At 44.5% G+C, this 21,412-nt stretch overlaps 1 protein-coding gene across 3 annotated transcripts in view; it reads right to left on the bottom strand.

Moving 5' to 3' along the window:
- Positions 1–21,412, bottom strand: part of PATJ (PATJ crumbs cell polarity complex component) — a 324,218-nt gene that overhangs the window by 111,300 nt on the left and 191,506 nt on the right. For all 3 annotated transcript variants that reach the window (XM_084769227.1, XM_084769228.1, XM_084769229.1), the window contains one exon: positions 15,832–15,923. In XM_084769227.1, coding sequence (XP_084625353.1) covers positions 15,832–15,923 — 92 coding nt within the window. The remainder of the gene's footprint in view (positions 1–15,831; positions 15,924–21,412) is intronic.

The following is a 21,412-nucleotide window of genomic DNA, read 5'->3' as shown; positions in this document are numbered from 1 at the left end:
TCCGACGGCCATAATGGCCTTGGTAAACTTATCAGTTAGGGGATCAACCTCTCGGCAAAGCTGAATCATCTCATCAAGATCCCTGCCCTTATATTTGTGTCTAAGAACTGCCTTACAGGCTGAGTTGGCATTTTCAAAGGCCAATTGTGTAAGAAATTTACTGTCGGTCTGGCCAGGACCAAGGGATCTTTCTGAAGCCTCCAGGAGGCGCGCAGCGAAGTCGCTGAAGGGCTCCTGAGGTCCCTGAAGAATCTTGGTAATAGGGGACAGGGCGGAGCCCGTGGAAGCAATAGTTCTCCAAGCAGCGAGGGCGGCAGAACTAGAATGGGAAAGTAAGGAAAAGGGGAATGCACGCTGTTTTTCGTCAGTGGCATATTTGCCCTGGCCAAGGAGTTTGTCAAGAGACCATTCACGGGTCTCGCGATGTCCCTGCTGTACGTTTTTTCGGATAAGGTCACGGCAACGATCAGCCCAGTCTGCCCTCCAAGAAAGGAACTGTCCTCGAGTGAGGACAGTCTGTGCAGTGGTGATCCACTCGTTGGGCGTTAGATGACCTCCATCTGCCAAATCATCAAGGAGGGAGAGTGTGAACGGCGCATTAGGTCCGTAACTACGGACAGCCGTGTTAAGTTTTTCTAGCTTTTTAAATTTGAGTTTATGATAAGCAGTGGGGGTAGGGTCAGGAGCCGTTCCACCACCTTTCTGTTCTCCCTCCGAACCTGAGGAATCATGCTCACTATCAGAATCTACAAGGGCCGCGGACGACTGGGAGGGTGTAGGGGCAGGTGGGTCTCCCAAAGCAGCGCCTGAATCAATGGCCTCAGTTTTCGCCCCGCTCAGGGCGGGCTGGCTCTGGGAACGGGTGACAGGGAAAATAAACGGAGCTGTGGAGGAAATGCGCGTTGTTAAAAGCGAAAGCCGTTGTTGAAGCTGAAGAATCTTCGTCGCATGGGAGATCTGGTGTTGGAGATGGGCCTCCGTCTGGCAAAAGCAGTTTGGGAGGGAACAAGGTGGCGGGAGCCGGGAGGCAGGGTAGGGCTTAGTAAGGGGAGGGGGAAGAGTGAGCAAGGTAGAGGAGGGAAAGGTTGGCGCCGCGCGGAGGAGGCCATCATCGGAATGATATCGAGCAGCCTCCTCCTCAAGGGTGGCAGCAGCATCCGGATCCAAGGGCTCATCTGGGGCCTGAGAAAGGAAAATGGCGGAATGGCGGGAGGCGCGTGAAGGGCCGACCGACGGAGGGGGAACAGGAGAGGCTGGCGGACCGGACCGGACAGAGGGTGTCCTTTTTGGGGGAAAAACAGGGGCACAAAGTGGTGAACACCCACGTTCCATAGCGGAAATGGGGTCCTCATAGGTGGGAGGAAGCGACGGATAAAGACGGCGGGGGGGGGGGGGGGAAGGGGAAGGATTGGACGCAGGCGCAGGGGAAAGATTTTTTAAGGGCTCCGAGGATGTAGGAAGAGAGGAACCCTGCAAAGAGGAACAGGAAGGAACACGAGAAGGAGGGAGAGATTCGCGCAGGCAGAGTTCAGCCACGGAGAGGAGCTGCCTCTCTCCGCTTTCGTTTTCGCCGGACTCAATTATGTCCCGTATAAGGCCCCAATAAGAAAAAATACTGTTCGACACCGCTGTGTTACCATCTTTTTTAATAAGTGCATTAAGCTCACGCCCCACCTTCTGCCACTTTTCAGAATGAATAGTAGGTCCATCAATCATGAACCAGGGACAGGTCTGGTCAATAAAAACAAAAAACTCAATCAAATGTTTCTTTTTTACCCTAATACCTCTCTCTCTGAGTACGTCCTTTAAGCCTTTTATGAACTTTGCTTCCTTGGACAGCGAATGGCCCATTCTTGAGATATGCGAACGGATGACTCACCTAATGACGAAGCCGGCCGGGCGAACTCGGCTGGTCATGAAAACTCCTGTGGACCGGTCCCTTAATCCGTTCGGGAAGAAACCCGCACCTCGAGCCCCACGTTGGGCGCCAGATAAACTAGTCCATGTAACGATAACTAGTCCACCGACCAGTCCAGCTGGTCAGTTATTGGGGGGCCGAGGGGGGTCGCAACCTGTATTTAAAGAAATGGGCGAGAGAGAGACATAGAGCTCAAGCGAACAGTTGCTTGTCAAGAGCCATTTATTGAAGGTAATGGCAGGCTTTTTAAAACCTGCTTTAGTGAGGGCGGGGGTACGCAAGGAGAGTAGTGGAAAAGTACAAAATCTTCTGGGTTGAGCCCCGGGAACATTAGCAAGGGGAGGGGTCTTCCAGGTGACACAAAGCAGGATATCTCTGTGGTTATCTTAGGATCAGATCGCTGTCTTCTCAGGACTAAGCCGGATGCCTTGCATACCTAATGAGTGGCCCAGCAGGATGTTTGCTGCAAATACTGAATGGGTGGGGGTGGGCCTCAGGCCTTTTGGTCCCTGGCAAGTTCTGCACCCCATTTCTCAATTGGTTATTTGGTTTGGTGGTGTTTAATTTCTTGAGTTCTTTATATATTTTTGATATTAGACCTTTGTCAGATGTAGGGTTGGTGAAGATCTTTTTCCAGTCTGTAGGCTGTCGCTTTGTTCTCCTTGACAGTGTCTCCTGCCTTACAGAAGCTTCTCAACCTCATGAGGTCCCACTTATTAATTGTTGACATTAAGGCCTGGTTGTTGGTGTTCTGTTCAGGAAGTTGTCTCCTGTGCCAATGTGTTCCAGGCTCTTCCCCACTTTTTCTTCTAACTGACTTAGTGTCTCTGGTTTTATGTTGAGGTCTTTGATCCACTTGGGTTTGAGTTTTGTGCAAGGTGACAAATATGGGTCCAATTGCATTTTTTTACACGTAGACATCCAGTTAGACCAGCACCATTTGTTGAAGATGTTATTCTTTTTCCATTGAATGGATTTGGCTTCTTTGTCAAAAATCAAGTGACCATATGTGTGTGGATTCATATCTGGGTTTTCGACTTGATTCCATTGATCAACCAGCCTGTGGCTGTGCCAGTACCATGCTGTTTTAATTCCTGTTGCTTTATAGTACAGCTTGAGATCAAGTATGGAGATTCCTCCAGAGGACCTTTTATTGTACAAGATTGTTTTAGGTATTCTGGGTTTTTTGTTTTTCCATATGAAGTTGAGAATTGACCTTTCAATGTCTTTAAAAAATTGTGTAGGTATTTTGATAGGGATTGCACTGAATCTGTAGATTGCTTTTGGTAAGATGCAGCCAGTGCTCTTAACTGCTGAGCCATCTCTCAAGCCCCAAAGTACAGCATCTTACATACTATTCCAGGGGAGAAACGGAACAGTGTCCGTGGAAAGCTATCGTACAGTGAGATGGAGTCAGCCACATCGCACAAGGGGAAAACAGGATAAGTCACAGGTGTCACAGACAGAGAGCGAAGCAGTATTGGGGCTGACAGTGCCAGCATCTTCTGGGAGGAAAAGCCAAGTTCCCAGGAATCAAATCACAGAAGCTCCTTTGAGGCCCAGGCTGCAGCCTTCTTGTTCTCTGCCTGCTTTGCTCACTCCCTCTGGTCTCTGGATTTGGTGTTGAAGAGATGCAGGTATCTTTTGGGTATGAATAATATTAAAATATTGTTTTATGCTGTCTTACTTTATTAAAAACAGCTGGCTATGGAGTTAGATTATGGCCCTCCCTCTCCTGACCTAAACATGTTTATTCCCAAATCTCTGTTCTGAGTCAGTTGGCCATCTGACTAAGACAGCAGAGGGAAAGGGAGAGGGAGAGGAAAGGGCAAGGGGAAGGGGAGGGGGAGAGGGAGGAGGAGGGGAAAAGGGAGGGAGAGAGAACTCTGATCATTCATCAGGTCAAAACAAAACAGCCTAGGAAAAGGCATATGTGTTTGAAAATGGTGGACAAACTATTCCCAATAGTCATTATTGCTGCTTATCTCATCCTTTTCTTGGTTTTATTTAGCTCTCTAAGACTTTTGGTAAAGTATAAATTAAATCCCAAAGATTTGTAAGACTATTGTGTAAACTTTTGTACCTCAAGATTTGTAAGTATATTGGGTATTATAAAAATTTGTAAAATCTCTAACAAAAAGCCAGGTGTGGTGATGCACTCTTTTAATCCCAGCACTCAGGAGGCAGAGGCAGGCAGATCGCTGTGAATTTGAGGTCAGCCTGGTACAAAGTGAGTCCAGGACAGCCAAGACACAGGGAAACCCTGTCTTAAAAAACCAAACAAAACAAAGAAACAAATAACTTGGAACAAAAGAGCTGATAGTAATCTATACATAGGTATCTTAAATTGTTATTCATGCTTGTATATAATTTGGAATCAACTCTTGTTTCAAAAAAAAAAAAAAGATGTTAAGAGGGAAGGAGCAGTAGCCATGTGACTTGCCACCACCTTGGCTGATGACCCCATCATGGGACAGAAGCCACCATATGGCTGGCAGCTATGTTTACTAAGGTTAAAGAGAGTGCATGCCATGTGACTTTACCACCATCTTGATTAAGGTGACCATATGGTGTAAATCAACCAAGGCAGCCCATAAAATTTCTTAGTTCTTAGTTCCACTGAGCTCCCTCTTATCATTGTAGTTCTCTCTCTCTCTCTCTCTCTCTCTCTCTCTCTCTCTCTCTTTTTTTCCTTTTCGGTTTTTCGAAACAGGGTCTCTCTGTGTAGCCTTGGCTGTCCTGGACTTGCTTTGTAGACCAGGCTGGCCTCAAACTCACAGCGATCCACCTGCCTCTGCCTCCCAAGTGCTGGGATTAAATGTGTGCGCCACCACGCCTGGCTGTATCTCCTTTTTAAACTAAATAGCCTTTTAGAAAATTTCAGATAAGAAACAATGTACATTTGAAAAATAAGGTATCTTCAATAAATAAGGTTTATAAATACCTAAGTTCTATTCAGGCTAGCAGAAATTGACTTGAAGGTATGTATGCATATGTATATGTCTTTGCTAACTTTGTGAAGCTTTAGCTATCTAAACTAACTTGTATAAGAAAGTATGATATTTTATAAGGGTACACTATAAAAGGACCAGGGAAATAAGGTCCTCAGTCTCTCTGTGGACTGTATTCATAGTTTAAAGTTTTATTTTGCTGCTCAATGATTTTCAATTAAGTCTTCAATCAAGTTTTAAGGCTAAACCATAACAGGGATAAAAATATAAAATCCTAATTTTGTAAAGGCTAATTTTGTAACTTGCTAACTGTTAAAGATAACTAAGACATGCAATTTAATAGTCACCTTATAAATGATCAGATTCCTTAAAGTGCTCAGAACTATGCTTGTAGTCATGTGGACTGCAGCTGTAATTCACTTACAGGGATGAGCTTTATCTAACCTTCTGTATATGCTACCAAGGATGAGCCTGAGGCAAGTGACCAAAAACAAGTAAAGTCTGCTTAAAATCAGGTGTACTACTAGTCTAGATGATGGGCCTCAAACTGCTCAGAGATCCATGAAAAATGGCATTTTAAGATGTTTAATGAAAAAACAGATTATGCTTCTTGCTCACATTTATCCTTCTCAGAGCTCCGATGATTGTTGATGCTGACTATAGACTTCAGTTTAACCGACTCCTGCTCTGTAGAAACCAGGCCCGCCTTTCACTTTCTAGGTCTGCTAGGTCTGCTGAGAAAGACAGATTCACAGACAGCTTACCTTGCTGACAGGCCTCACACTGAAAGAGATAAAGTTTTGGAAATGGTTTCAATGTGAAAGCAAACTCAAGCTATCATGTTGCTATTGCTAACTAAAACTGTGCTTTTTACTATTCCTTATTTAAGGGAATGTGCTTTGCAACGGCTGTTCCAGTAATCAACTTTCTGTGTCTCTTGGCAAACTGGATGAAAAGGAAAATAAAAATGTAAAGTTTATGAAAGTTGTGAGAGTTTAAGAAAATAATTTAAGATATGCAAATAAAAGGTATAAAAGTCTGAGGAAGAGATTTAAGGTATATGAAAAATGAAAAATATGTTTCATATTTTTTCCATCTCACTATGCTATTATTATATTAAGGCTTCAAAACTTCACAGTTTGATCATTAATCAATGGAGATGAGATGAGCTATTATTCCAGCCCAGGCAAACTACTATTACCATAGCCACAAGCTCAAAAATTTAAACTTCCTCTGGTTGTTTTTAAGTATAGACTTAAAAGTGTTTTGCACTGTAGCCAGGTGGTGGTGGCACACCCCTTTAGTCCCAGCACTTGGGAGGCAGAGGCAGGCAGTTCATTGTGAGTTTGAGGCCAGCCTGGTCTACAAGGTTAGTCTAGGGCAGCCAAGGGTACACAGAGAAACCCTGTATTGAAAAACCAAAACAAACAAACAAAACAAAACAAAAAGTGTTTTGCATTGTGCTGAAACCATTTCTGTTCAATCTAGGTATATCTAGCTCTCTGGACAGAGGGAAGAATGTTCGTGTTCTTAACCCAGAACCATCTTTTGAGCCCCTGACTTCGTCTATAGCTCAAAGCGGTAAGTCTGCTCCACCTGTTGGCAGACATGTTAACTGCTTTCCTTACAATGAGGATTTCAGTGCATATCACAACAGTGGTAATGGTCATATATCTAAAACCGTTATCATATATATATGTGTGTGTGTGTGTATATTTTTTTTTTAAACTTAAAAACTCATGAATCCTTCAAGGATTTGTGACTTGGATCTACCCTTCACATATCAAATGGGTTCCAGGTAAATACTCCCATCATGTCAGTCAACGACCTAAGTTCCCCCACCTATTGCTTACCCCTGAGGGAGGGCTCTCTCTTCTCTCTGTCTTGGGATCCCTTCCACAGCCCCAATGGAACGAACCAAAGTCCCAAGTGTATACCCAAGATAAAAGCTTTCCCTTAAGACCTTAACTCTGTTCCTAGTCTACATCATCCGTCCCAGAAGATTTCTAGCCAATTGAAAACTGAAAACTGTTTCAAACATGCCAGCCTCAGGTGGTCCATTGAAATAGGAAAGCCCTGGACTTGCTGAAAGCTGGTGTAAACCCATGCATTTCCTACAAGCTTCAGCATCTGCATTGGGACAGCACTCCAGACTGCTCAGTCTCTGCTTGCCCCAGACGGTCCAGCAGAACCTGGGCGACGAACCAGGTATCCCCTGCCCCTTCCTGGCCTTGGTCCCACGTTCTAAGTTTCTTGGACCCTGACAGTGACATCTCAATTTCAGTTAAGGAACAATTACAGAAGAGAGTATGCCATCCTTTCTCCTCAACAAAAGGCCGGAATGTTGGATCCAAAAGAAACTAGTGCTTGTCTACCAGGAGGAGGCAATTCCCTTCTCTCTGGCAGAAGGGACGAATGGCCACCTCTCGTGCCATGCTGACCTCTGTGCTCCTTCAGGGTGACAAACACCTGCTAAGAGTCAGAGTGGTATAGATCTTGCCGAAAGGGTGACTTAAGATGGGGGCTGGGAACTGAGTAAACGGCTCACTTCATGGTTACCAAATTTTACATGGATGAAGCAGGTGTTTATTTCCCCTGTCTCACTGCTTTGTGTACCCTAATGCTTATTTGTTGATGTCAGTGTCCACCTCCCTGTGTTCCCTCCAGCCAATCAAAGACGAAACAAAACAATACTAAAGATACCAGATGCCCTAAAATCAAATCACCCACATTGACTCATTCACCTAGCGCAAGTGGGTATGTACTGGGCCACTAAACTATAGTTATGCCATCTTATGAAAGGATTCCTAATATATTCATTGCTAAAACTATCTTAGAAAACCTGGTCTCTGATCACTTACACCAGCCATAAATCCCTGCATGCGTTTCTGACCTAAAGGTTATGAATGCTGTCTGCTGACCAACCAGAACCAGAACCCTGTCGGAAGCTCTTTGTCTTGGCCTATGTCCTTCCTCAACCATCTCCTTCTATTGCTTTCTGACGTTACCATGGGACCAAGTATCATAAACTGCCCATTTACATACATAAAACAGAGCCAGCACAGCTAAGATACTAACCTTTAGCCCTACATAAAAGTGAACCAATGATTTGTACTCATTTGATTCCCCAAAGCCAGTGATGAATAAAGCAACTGAGGACCCCATCTTAGATCTGCAGCCAGCCCTGTGAGCACCCCGAGGCAGTTAAGACAAAACCAGGAACTCCAGAAAGGCAAAGACCCAACCAAGATGACCCCTCACACTTGGGGAAACATATTTCCACAAGAATAAAGTGTGCCCTTTGTCTTTAAAAGTGGCCTTCCACTTTTAGCTGGGGCTCAGTCCAAAATCCAGCCATGGGAGGGGCCTGAGGACAGCTGCAGCTGAAATAAAAAAGCATGGCTAATTACAACTGGATAGAGTTGGGAGATGTCTTTGTGTTTTCTAGCTCATCAACATAAGTGCAGCATTTTGTGATTGTGACATAGAATTGCAGATGCTTAAACTTCCAGGTCTCAGGCCCCCATTACCATTTTTATTATTTAGCTGTTACCCAAGGCACCAAGCTTAATGGCGTCATTCTAAATGCTTTGCTCTTCTTTCTTCTCATCCCACGGTCCCAACCCAATCCACTTATATCAACCGCCTGCACTGTGACCAGAGAATCCCTACAGGTTTCCTTGATCTATATCTGAACTAATCCAAACCACTCTCCTCTCACTAGGGCCAGAGTAAGACCAAGACTTATCTTCATCTGTGCTGTTCTGCTTCCTACACGAGCACCCGTTCACATGTTTTAATGGTTAATTGCATGGGTTTACAAAAGATGTATACAAACAAACGAATGGTCTCTCACAAAAGTAAATCTGACACTGAATACCTAATCCTTCCCTCCTGTTCATCAAGTTAGATCTCATAAGTCAAGAATGTAATGAGATTTTTGTTTTGTTTTTTTTATGTGCATTTGTGTTTTGCCTGCATGTATGTCTGTGTGAGGGTGTCAGATCTTAGAGTTACAGACAGTTGTGAGCTGCCGTGTGGGAGCTGGGAATTGAACCTGGGGTCCTTTGGGAGAGCAGTCAGTGCTCTTGGCTGCCAAGCCATCTCTCCAGTCCTTGTAAAGAGAGTATCTAAAAGCGCGAATCAAGCTGGTATTTTTGGATGTGCACTACTTAGAGATGACTCTGACATTCATATTAATTTCAAGCCAATATCATCCTTCAGGAATATGTGCAGGCCACACTATTTTTAATTGCCAAAACAGACATATGTTCAGTCGATACAGTAGGGCGGCTCCCACGGTGAGCTCACTGTTGCTCTGTAGGGCATGGCAGCTAGCACTAACCTTGCCTAGGGTTTCAGTTTCCTTTGGCTCCTAGCCCCAGGAGTTTTTACACAGTACACATTTTCCACATGTAATTACATAATGGAGAGAGAGAGTTGTTATACATGACATTTAATTTTTGACAGTGGGCAAAGGCATGACAGGAGCTACAGGCAAGATCGTTAATCTCCTTGGCTCCCGGCATGTGACACACAGCTACTCATCCCCGGCACGAGCACAGCCTCCTCTGTGCGAACTGGCTTGCCTGCAGAGAGGGAAAGCACATAAAAGGACTGTGTGCACAGACTAGGAGCCTGGACTGCAGTGTGCGTCCACATGGTGCAGAGGTGAACCATAACATGACGAAGTCTGTGTGTTTTGGATTCAATATAATAATCATACACATATGTGTATGTGTATATATATATATATATATATATATATATATATATATATATATACATACATATTGGGAGCAACTATGTAAACTGTGGGTACTTACACATAGTAACTGATGTGCCCTAAAGCTCACAGACGCCAGAAAGTAACAGGTGAACTAATGTGAACAGAGACAAGTGTTAAGCGAAGAAGACATGGAAGTGATCTCATGCACACGCAACATTACAGACTAAGAAACCCAGTTGACTAAAACATGACTTGTAGCACATTTTAACAGCCTTTCCCCCAGTGCTAATCATACCTCATAACCTGTGGCCAGTTCTCATTTTTTATTTTGAAGGGCAACAAATTTGAAGAAGAGTCACCAAGGTATAAAAGCCAGTAATTTTGGTATAATGGAAAGGCTTCAAAAATTAGTAATTTCAACTAAGGCAGGAAATGTTCCTGAAATAGAGTCATCAACTACAGAAAACACAGTTTGTATATATATGCAGTTTCAAAATAACATAACCCAGAACAAGTGATATGGAGTTTAATCACATCATTGGTGATGATTCAAGGGTGAACTTGCTGAAATTTCACAACAAATCAACTTTTAGTTCCCAAATGGGCAAAATCAGGGTTCTTATAGTCTGAAAATGGTAATGCATAATAGCTGAAAGATGTATGTATGTATGTATATATGTGAGTGATGAGCTGGGCAATCATGAGCATAACATGCTGGCCAGTATCTATGATGCACAGCCACTGTGAATACACGGACACCCATCTCCTTCATTACTTACAACGTAAGTACAAATTTGGTCCAACTCCACCACTAATGTTCCAGAGGCCAGAACAGGTGACCTCTGCCCAGTGCGCCAGGGACCAGGAATAGGACACTGCATAGGAAGTGGATGCAAATCTATCAGTGATCTCTGTTTGTTCTATACAGAGCTGACGAGAAACGAACATTTGCTTCAAGTGGTGACACAATTTGATGTTACTTACCAAAGTAAAACTGGTATATTTCACTGACACGGATTCACTGTATTAGATGTTTCTCTGCAATTCCTTATTAAAGGTATTCTGCTCCTTGTTAGTAATAATGTGTGAACCTCATTTGAAAAATAAGCTAATGATGAGGATTTGATTCCTTTAATAACATTTCCAGGAAATGATTTAACATACTTTTTCTTTTCCTGGTGTTTATTCATTCTGATGCGATGAGAGATCCTTCCAGTACAAATTTCCTTTGTGTAACAACTCTCAAAGCTGGGACAGCATAAGAAGTGCTTGTCAGCAAGGCCAACAAGCCAGGTCCCACGGCAGGAAGAACTGACTCTCACTAGTTGTTGTGTGACCTTCACACTTATGCTGTAGAACACAAACCACCTATAATGCCCTCAACACACATGCACAAACACACATATACACTCTCTCACACACACATACACATTCTCTCTCTCTCTCTCTGTGATAAACACCTAACATCCTGAGATTAGACAGAACAGAGAGTGCACTTGCATACCTTTTCCTTTCTGACTTCCTTGCCTCCTTTCTCCCGCCCTCCCAGCTTTCCTGCCACACTCATAGCTGTCCCCACAGCAGTGCACACTGCTGAGCCCACATGGACAGGCAATCATCCCCATTCAGGCCAGGAAACCAACTAAAGCTCGCCCAGCTGTGGTGTAAACAGCTGGGGTCCAAGTCCTGGGACAATGAATCTAGACTTTCCTCTAATTTTCCGCCGGGCTCCGGGGGTAGGCTACTCGGGAGAAGAGTTCCTTCTGTTTGGGCAAATGAAAGCTTAATTCTTTGTCTGCACATAAAACACCAGATACATATCAACTCAGCTCAATAAAGCACCAGGCTCCCCATCCTGACTCAGCTGAAGCTCATTTTCCTGTAACCTTCAAAGTGCATATAACAAGAAATTATACAGAATCATTCCGACAGTTTTTTCCCTCTATAGACCTATTTGTGCGTGCGTGCGTGCGTGCGTGTGCGTGTGTTTGTGTGTCTCTCCCCACTTTTGGCAGTGTTGAGACTAAAATCAAAGACCTCCACATACACACTGGCCAAGCTCTCAACCACCCAGTACCCTGCCAATCCCTTTTTATTTTTCTATAGAAATGGAAAATTCTTTTAAATTTATTAATCTGGGACAATTGTAAGAAGCTGAACTTAGACACAAGAATTTTGAATTACATACATACATATATTTAAATCCACAAAAATTACATGATTTCCACTAGAACTGCTCTGTGATACTTAAGAGAAAAAGAGAGAGTTATTAAATACCATATTCTGTCCATCAGATGCCAGGCATTATACAATTTAATGATCTTCAAGAACAGTACATGCTGTATGATCCAAATGTTTGTGTCCCCAAGCTTATATGCTAAAACGTAACCACTAAGGCAGCAGTGCTAGTCGGGGCCCTTCTGGGGGAGAGTTGCTCATGTCTTGGGCGTCTTGCTCTATGGAAACAGGCAGAAGGAGGCTGCACTGACATGAACAGGACAGGAGACAGGAAGCAGCCCTCACCAGCCACCAGACCTGCCGGCGCCTCGGCCACAGCCCTCAGGATTGAAGAAAGAACCTCTGTAGTTTATAAGCCACCCACTTTACAGTATTAATTTTAATAACAGCCTTAAAGGAACACAACAGTTTCTCATCAGATTAAACCATTTCAATGTACATTGATAACTTCTAAATTGCTTAACATCACCTTAGTAAATGAACACTCAGCAGCCTCCTGCATCTTGCACACACCATTAACTCAGTAAGTAAATTCTCACTTGATTCACTCTGCTTTAACAAACAAATCAAAACAAAAATCAACTGACAAACAAAACCTTGAAACTATCATAAGCGAGCCAACAGGTCCTCACAGCTTTTGAGACTCTACACAGCTCTGTCTCCTATGGTCAGCTTCACAGTGATTCATGTTTCTCTGGTGAAAGGTTCTGACTCCCAAACACTGTGCTGCATTAAATTATTTCCTTTGACCTAAGTCCATTTCCTTTCTGCTCCTTTGAAACAGAAGGCCGAGAACTGGCAGTTAAGGCCCAGCAACACTGAAACAGTAACAGCGTGGTTAGCAACAGCAGTCGGAACTGTGGCCAACATGCTTTTGTTTGCTGCTATAATAAAATGCAGATACAAATGCATATGTAACACACATAAAATAAAACACCAAAGGCTGGGTAGCTTATAAAGAAAAGACATTTGTTCAGCTCGAGGCTTTCTTTTTAATTGAAAGGTATTTTTTCATACAATATACTTTGATTACATTTTCTCTTTCCTCAATTACTTCCAGATTCTCCCTATGCACCCAAAACTTATGTTTGTTTTCTCTTTTAAAAAACAAACAAATATATACAAAAGCCAAGAAAAAGTATCCCCTAATAGAAAATCAAAATAAGCAAAAGATCAATAAGACAAAAAAATGCTAAAACAGAGCAAAATTTAACAAGAAGTCTAGAGAAATACATTGAGGTCGTTTTGTGTTGGTGAGCTACCCCTGGGCATGGATGGGATCTGCCCTGCAGTGTGGTTAATACACTCAATAATACTCTACTAGAGAACACTGATCCTCCCTCTGCCAGTGGGTACCAATCGCAGGCAGCTCCTTGGTTAGGGGTGGGAGCACATGCCCCTTTGCTGTTCTCAGTGCGGGGACCCCATCTGGCTTGAACCTGCGCTTGCTACCAGTCACTCTGGGTTCACATGTGCATCAGTCTTGTGTTTAGAAGACGCTGCTTCCCTGGAGTCATCCATCATCTAGTTCTTATAACCTTTCTGGCTCTTCTTCCACATGGATGCTGAGTCCTGAGGGGTAGGGTTTTGATGAGCGCATCCCATTTATAACAGAGTGCTCCAAAGTCCTGCGCTCCCTGCACATTGCCCAATGTGTGGGTCCTTATGTTAGCTCCCATCTACTGCAAGAAGCTGGTTCTCTGATGAGGGCTGGCTCATGCCTTTAAAGGCTGAACACCCAAACCCCATCAGACAAGCTGTGGTGAAGGCCTGTAAATGGTGACATTCTGTGACAGTTTGTAAGACACGGGGAGGCAACATGGAAAGACACAGAGGGTGATGCTGGGATTAGGCTCAGTTGTTTTCTTTGTTTCAGTCTCTTTGCGGTGCTGGAGACAGAACTGAGAGCCTCATGCATGGTGGGCAAGCGCTCTGCAAAGCTGCCACTCTATCCCAAGCTCCTGTCCCCTGAAAGGCAGTTCTGCTTGGGCCAACTCTCTAGCCAGAAGCTTATATTGTTATAAGAAACCAGCTTCAAAAAAAAAAAAAAAAAAAAAAAAAAAAAAAAAAGAAACCAGCTTCAAGAAAACTAACTCTAATCCATGCGAAGTGTCCTAATGTTTTAAGGGCAATGGCCAGGGACTCACAAACTTTTAAGCCCCTCTCACAGGTCACACTATTTATATGATCACACTGAAAACCAAGCCTTCCAACATATGAAGAGGACACTGGAACAATTTCAAAACCACAGCAGGCATACACACATGTGTATAATTCTCAAAGCTCTCAAGCATGTCTCCAAGCATGACCCTATGACCTGTGTGGATTTCTTTGAACGGACAGCGCAGCCTTTTCAGTGACTTAACTGGCTGCAAATGTGCTCAAGGTACAATCCTTTGAAGCACCTAACAACTGGAAGAGCAAAGACACCCCAACGAGAGCTCTGCCCAGTAAGCCTCAGGAGGAGGCAGCGCATACACAGCCACCCACAACAAGATCTCCTCCGCCTCTGCAATCCAGAGCTAAGAAACTAGACGGTAGGAGAAAAGGATGCAGCTGGAGGGCTGCATCAGGAGAGAGCACAAGGTCACGTGGGAAGGATGCTCAGCTGCATCACAGCCCAACCTGCTAACAGAACTAACCACCCCACCCCCACCCCCCGGTGCCAGGGCTCCCAGCAATGACAGGGCTCACGGGTGGTAATTAGCAAGAAAGGAAATTGATAATCGTTTTCACAACAGGAAGGCACTGAATATCCTTTTGGCTCTTACTGTATGCTTCTCAGTATGCTGGTCACATGATTTGCGTGTTTTCCAGGGCTGTGGATGAAACCCAGGCCATGAGTATTCTAGACAAGTGCTCTACCACCGAGCTGCACCCCCAGCCCATAGTGATTATTCAAAATTTGAAAAACAATTGGTTTATTTATGTGTACAAGAGTTTTGTCTGCATGTATGTGTGCATGTGCACACCAGGTGCCCATGGATATCAGGAAAAGGGCATTGGATTTGCTGGAGCTAAAGTTACAGGTGGCATGAGGCACCACCTGTGCCTGGGAATTGAACCTGGGTCCTCTGCAAGATCAGCCAGGGCTTTTAACCACTGAGTCATCTTCACAGCCCATCACTGAAAAAAATCCGAAACAAAACAATGAAAGGAGATGTGGTGTCCATTTTAAAAACGGAAATGGAAGCACAGGGGAAAAGAAATCCAGAAATATTTAACAAGCATGGTTCCTTACACTACCTAGTAACCTAATGCCATTCCAGTTAAAGAAAAGAGGCATAAGTAAGCTTAGCTGCTGCTGATACAGATCCCTGGCCTCAGATGTACGGACTCCCAACTCTTACTGGCAAGCCCTGTCGGACTCAGTCGGCTGGTGGGCCAAGTGGAGGATCCTGAGCACCAGATCTGATTCACCCAGGCTACATCTCTTACCAGCACTCTTGTTCTTAACGACAACATCTCATGCAGCTCAGGCTGCCCCCCACTCTCCACATACACAATAGTGACCTTGAACTTCTGCCCCCCTCCCACTCCTGCTGATGCAGGGATTACAGGTGCACACTTCCTGGTGCTGGGGATGAAGACAGGATGCGGCACATCCCAGTGAGTGCTCTACCACTTCCACATGCCCACAGCCCTCACCAGCAGTCCTCCACTTTTCTGGGTTCTCTAACTGTTTGCTGTTTCATGAAGACAATAATGAGTCAGTAAATATGCAGCTATGGGACAGTTAGTGAGAGAGCCCCATTCTATCTCTACAAATGTAAGCATGCAGACACTTCACTGATAACAATAAACTCAATTACCAATTCCATCATGTGAAACATGGAAAAACAAGAAAAATCCTGGAGTTGAAACAGTCCACAGTTTTCTTAAGGCAACAGAAAAGGAAAGTGTTTTTAAATATAGTGGCTTCATTAGACAAAGCAAAAATAAAATATCAATGCCGATAATGGTGTCAGAAGAGCAGAATGTACAATTTAGCTTACCTGATGAAGACCAGTTTGACCCTGGTTGGGGCGGTCTTAATGATGGCAGATGCGTTTTGATGACTTCTTCCATAAATGATCTGATTGTTTATCTGTTTGGGAAAAAAATAAAATACACTTGTAAAAATACAACCTGTATATTTATGCAATGAATAAATATATGCATATAAAAGTATGCATGTCAGCAGTTGGAGTTACACAGTAAGCCTTGACTGTTATGTGTGTGTAGAATTTGTTAGTGGTCAAAGTCACTATCCTTTGCACTAGAGATCCACAGGGTGATTCTAAGTAACTGCGAAAAGTCTCCTAAATTCAGCTGTGGCAACTGTGGCTAATAAAAGACTAAATGCCTTAACCCTGTTGCTAAATGTCACGAGAACAGTAGCTGAGCTCAATGCAAAGTTTTATGACAGATATTTCACTATGGCTTTTCCCGATTCCCAAGAGTGTAGAAAATAGCCCCAGCTACAGTATATACAGAGCTCTGCAAGGCCCATTACACATGGTGCTGCAGTGCGTAAGAGTTATTCCATAGAATAAATTTCATTACCCAGGAGATAAATATTATATATCTGTCTTAAGTTGGATTTTAGATAAACTAATTACATAGGACATCTTACTGTAGACATCCAACGAGTCCTCTGCTCATGTCCAAGATGCACTGGGATTATGATTTGACTAGAGTCACCTAAATATCATAAAACAGTAGACCTTAACTGTTTTTAGCTCAGATCTTCCCACCGATATATTATGATAATAGCTATAATTATTCTCTTATACCATTCATTCAATTTTGTTTGATAAGTAGCTGACGAGCTGTACCTTACGTTATCCCTATGTGGCTGTGGCCCTGATAACTTCTGCCATCTTAGGGATGGGTCAGTACATTCAGCAATACTCAGGGATGAGTCCTTTGAAATCAGTGCTTAGTGGGGTGTGGTGGAACACTCCTGTAATCCCAGCATTTGGGAGGCAGAGGCAGGTGGATCGCTGTGAGTTCCAGGCCAGCCTGGTCTACAAAGCTAGTCTAGGACAGTCACGGCTACACAGAGAAACCCTGTCTCAAAAAACAAACAAACAAACAAACAACAAACAAAACAAACAAAGAAATCGGTGCTTAATCCACCTTGATGTCTCTGTAATGTTGTTAGAAACATTGCTTCATCACAGGGGCTATAATGAGAAAGTAAAAGGAAATAAACACTTTAAAAGACGGGAGGGAAGCAGAGCACTCTTAACTCTTAAAAGCCAGACCTTCCTCAGGCCTGAGGAGGGGCAGCCACAGCTAGGTGGCCTTTCCCATGCCTGAGGAGGGGCAGCCACAGCTAGGTGGCCTTTCCCATGCCTGAGGAGGGGCAGCCACAGCTAGGTGACCTTTCCCATGCCTGAGGAGGGGCAGCCACAGCTAGGTGGCCTTTCCCATGCCTGAGGAGGGGCAGCCACAGCTAGGTGGCCTTTCCCATGCCTGAGGAGGGGCAGCCACAGCTAGGTGGCCTTTCCCATGCCTGAGGAGGGGCAGCCACAGCTAGGTGGCCTTTCCCAGGCCTGAGGAGGGGCAGCCACAGCTCAGTGGCCTTTCCCATGCCTGAGGAGGGGCAGCCATGTCCATCTGGCTGCAGCTTCACTCTGCCTCTTATTCTGTCAGGTTTTTTCTTGTTCTTTACCAGGATCATTAGCCTCAGAGGAACGCACAGCCACCCACACTGCCAGTTATCTGCTGCTTGCTTTCCCGCACGTGAAGGGAATTCACACAGCTGCTGAAAGCTGTCTTGAGAACCGTAAGGAGAAAGGCTGTTCATGGGTGGCGCTCTTGACATCTGAAGGAACTTTCTGCCCATTTATTCAGACACTCATCTTTTCTGCTGTTAAACTTTAATAGTCATGCTTGACCCCAGATTTCCAATATTAACACATGGATACAGATGCACTCATAGTTTCATGGCTTTATTTCTCATACACACAGAAATGCACATGCATAGACACAGTCAGAGACAGAAAGACGCGGTCTCCTTCCTGTCCCCTCTGCTTCCCTGCTTGTCCTTCTTGGTGCTGGAGATCACACATGGGCCCTTTCACACACTAAAAATGCACCCCTCAGCACACAGGGGACACCAACCTAAATAACATCTTCTTCAACTTGGTCACCAGGCAAAGGTTCTGAGAGTGATGTGAAAAGCTCTGGTAGAACGGTGCCACGGTTGCTGTGGCTGCAGCAGCTGTGGCCTTGACCGCTGGGGCAGCTGCTCACTGGCGATGCTTACGCAGTGGAGAGCTGGGACCAGAGCAAGCAACTCAAACCACAGGAGAACCTGCCGTTACTAGATTAAATCTAAAAGGAAAACTGAGACCTCTCTACACACACACACACACACACACACACACACACACACACACACACACACACACACACATCCTCTCATAGTAGAGGGACTCTCTCTCTCTTCTTGTCTCCTTCTTCCCTCTGTTGAGCAGAGGCTCCTGGTATAGCCCAGGCTGGCTTCAAACTCAAAATCCTCCCGCATCAGTCCTGCTGGTGCTGCAATTACAGGAATGAACTGCCACACTCAATTGTGTCTTGTTATGATACAATCCCATTGATTAGTGTTCCAATTTCCACCATGATTGTATGCAGATGAGAGAGAGAGAGAGAGAGAGAGAGAGAGAGAGAGAGAGAGAGAGAGAGAGGGAGAGAGAACATGTGTATAGAGGTCAGAGAACAGCTTGTGAGAGTCTGTTCTCACTTCTACCGCATGGGTCCCCAGTGTGAAACTCACATCTTCAGGTTTGGCTGCAAGGACTCACAAGCCATTTTTAAAGCCAGAAAGGCTTTGTTGTAACCTTTTTAGTTGTGTGAGTGTGAATATGTGTGTGTGTGTGTATCAGTGAGTGAGTGTGTGTGTGTGTGTGTGTGTGTGTGTGTGTGTGTGTGTGAGAGAGAGACCTCAGCCACTTCAGCATTTGTTATAGCCACCTAAAGTGACAAAGGCAATTGCTTGAACTAATTTCTGTTCTTTGAAACTGAATTCTCTTCACTGATACAGTTTCTTGTCATTCTAAATATCTACGTTCTTTAACTCTCTTTGCAGTCTCAGAGTCTGCGGCTCTCAGAGGTTAAGAATGTTGTTGCCTTGGTACACACACACACAAGAAAAAGGAAGCAGACTTTCTGTCTGCAGGAGATTTCCATGATGATGATGATGATGATGATGATGATGATGATGATGATGGGATTGAATCTAGGACCTCACAATGCCAGATAGATGCTCTACCATTCAGCCATATCCCCAGCCCAATCTTTCTCTGTGCCTACCTGCTTGTCTGTCTACATCCATATCTCTCTCTCTCTCTCTCTCTCTCTCTCTCTCTCTCTCTCTCTCTCTCTCTCTCTCTCCCTGTCTTCTATCATCTAATCATTTATTTAGAGACAAGGCCTCACTATGTAGCCTAGGCTGGCTTGGCCAGTGTGATGCCCCTGCCTCAGCCTTCTGAGCACTGCAGTCAGAGGTGCCTATTACCACTCCAGTGCTGTCTATGTGCCAGACCAGCCATTCTGGTTTTCTGAGTTGCTGTTGGATTCCTCTTTTTACAACTGACATCAGGGGACTTCTGTGACTCTCTAGATATGAATTTCTGTCTCAGATCTTGACCCTTGGTCCCAGAAAAGCAACAACAGGTATATTTATATGAGCTAATTTTCTCCCAGGCTCTGAAATTCAAATCTCATTTAGGAACAAATTATAGCAACTCTGCACTCCAAGGCCCCAGACAACAACCACGCCTGCATTTCCAAGCTGGTGAGTCATCCTGCAGGGTTCCAGCCACCTGATCTGCCCCTCAGGGTTTGCCTTCGGCCTCTATAGTGAGAAAGAGCAAAACCTTAATGTGAGGGCAGTCCTGAGCTGCCCAGGCTGGGATCATTGGTTGCAGGGCAGCCCTGAGCTGCCAGGCTGGGGTAATTGGTTGCAGGGCAGCCCTGAGCTGCCAGGCTGGCGTAATTGGTTGCAGGGTAGCCCTGAGCTGCCAGGCTGGGATCATTGGTTGCAGGGCAGCCCTGAGCTGACCAGGCTGGGATCATTGGTTGCAGGGCAGCCCTGAGCTGCCAGGCTGGGGTAATTGGTTGCAGGGCAGCCCTGAGCTGCCAGGCTGGGATCATTGGTTGCAGGGCAGCCCTGAGCTGCCAGGCTGGGGTAATTGGTTGCAGGGCAGCCCTGAGCTGCCAGGCTGGGGTAATTGGTTGCAGGGCAGCCCTGAGCTGCCAGGCTGGGGTAATTGGTTGCAGGGCAGCCCTGAGCTGCCAGGCTGGGATCATTGGTTGCAGGGCAGCCCTGAGCTGCCAGGCTGGGGTAATTGGTTGCAGGGCAGCCCTGAGCTGCCAGGCTGGGGTAATTGGTTGCAGGGCAGCCCTGAGCTGCCAGGCTGGGATCATTGGTTGCAGGGCAGCCCTGAGCTAACCAGGCTGGGGTTGCAGCTCTGTGGTTTCAGCAGAAGCAGAATTGGGGTTAATCCAGTGCAGATTCAGCAAAAGTAAATGGACATAAATCCTTTTCTGGCGCTGCATAAACTTTTACTTTAAAGGCCTTTAATGAGATTTGTTTTTAATCAACTTAATTATGCAAAAATATTAAAGAGATAAGTTTTCAACTACTCCTAATTTTTCATAGTTTATCTGAATAGGAATATAAATATATGCTGAAAAGCAGCTCAATTAAATCTACTCAAATGACTTATCAAGTTTAAAGTAAAAGTTAATTAACTTAAGCTAGGGTTGAACATATTAATTATACTAAATTAATATTTAGTTCAAGTAACAGATTTTCCCAAGGCTTGAACATCATATCATAATTTATTATACTTAATACTCTCCCTCCCATGCTTTCTTTTTTAAAGCAAAATGACGTATTATACAAACTGTAAACTATTATTAGGGAGCTGACCTGAAATTCACACTACATGAGTGACTGATAATGGAATCTGAGTCCTTCCCCCATCTGTACCTGGGAGCACCTTCTGAATGTCCTACTTCTAAGGTATTAGAACCTATACTTTGACTTTTAAAACAATGTTTACTGAATATAAATCACATGGAAAAAGTCAACGCATTGTATTTATAACCATCAGCCCTTTTGATTTTTTGATAGTGAAGCTCAAACCCAGTGCCTGGAATACGCTAGGTAAGCACTCAACCAGCAAAGAACATTCCAGATCTTTAAAACTTTATTTTGAGATGGAGTCTTAATAAACTGCCTCAGATTACAAATATGCACCACCCTGCCCAGCTGCCAGCCAACTCTTGATCAAATAATTCCATTTCTACCAATTTATCCTAAAAAGGTTAAAAACAGGTATTAAAATGTCAGCATAGCTATACTTTCAGTTAAGAAAGAGCAGGGACGTTGCAGGTTTGCTGATCGCTCACCATGACAACACGGAAGACAAGCTCTGTAAAAAAGAACTGATGAAGATGACACGTCTGGGATGTGCGGTCATAAATGATTGCAGCACTGAGTGGAAATGTAGCAGACATCACGTAACCACTGTTAAGAGAGAAGTTTCTGGCTGGGTGTGGTGGTGCCTTTAATCC

This window comes from Acomys minous (assembly GCF_964271855.1).
Source record: "Acomys minous genome assembly, chromosome: 1".
In the NCBI taxonomy this organism is placed as follows: Eukaryota; Metazoa; Chordata; class Mammalia; order Rodentia; family Muridae; genus Acomys; species Acomys minous.
This window is presented reverse-complemented; position numbering and strand designations above follow the sequence as displayed.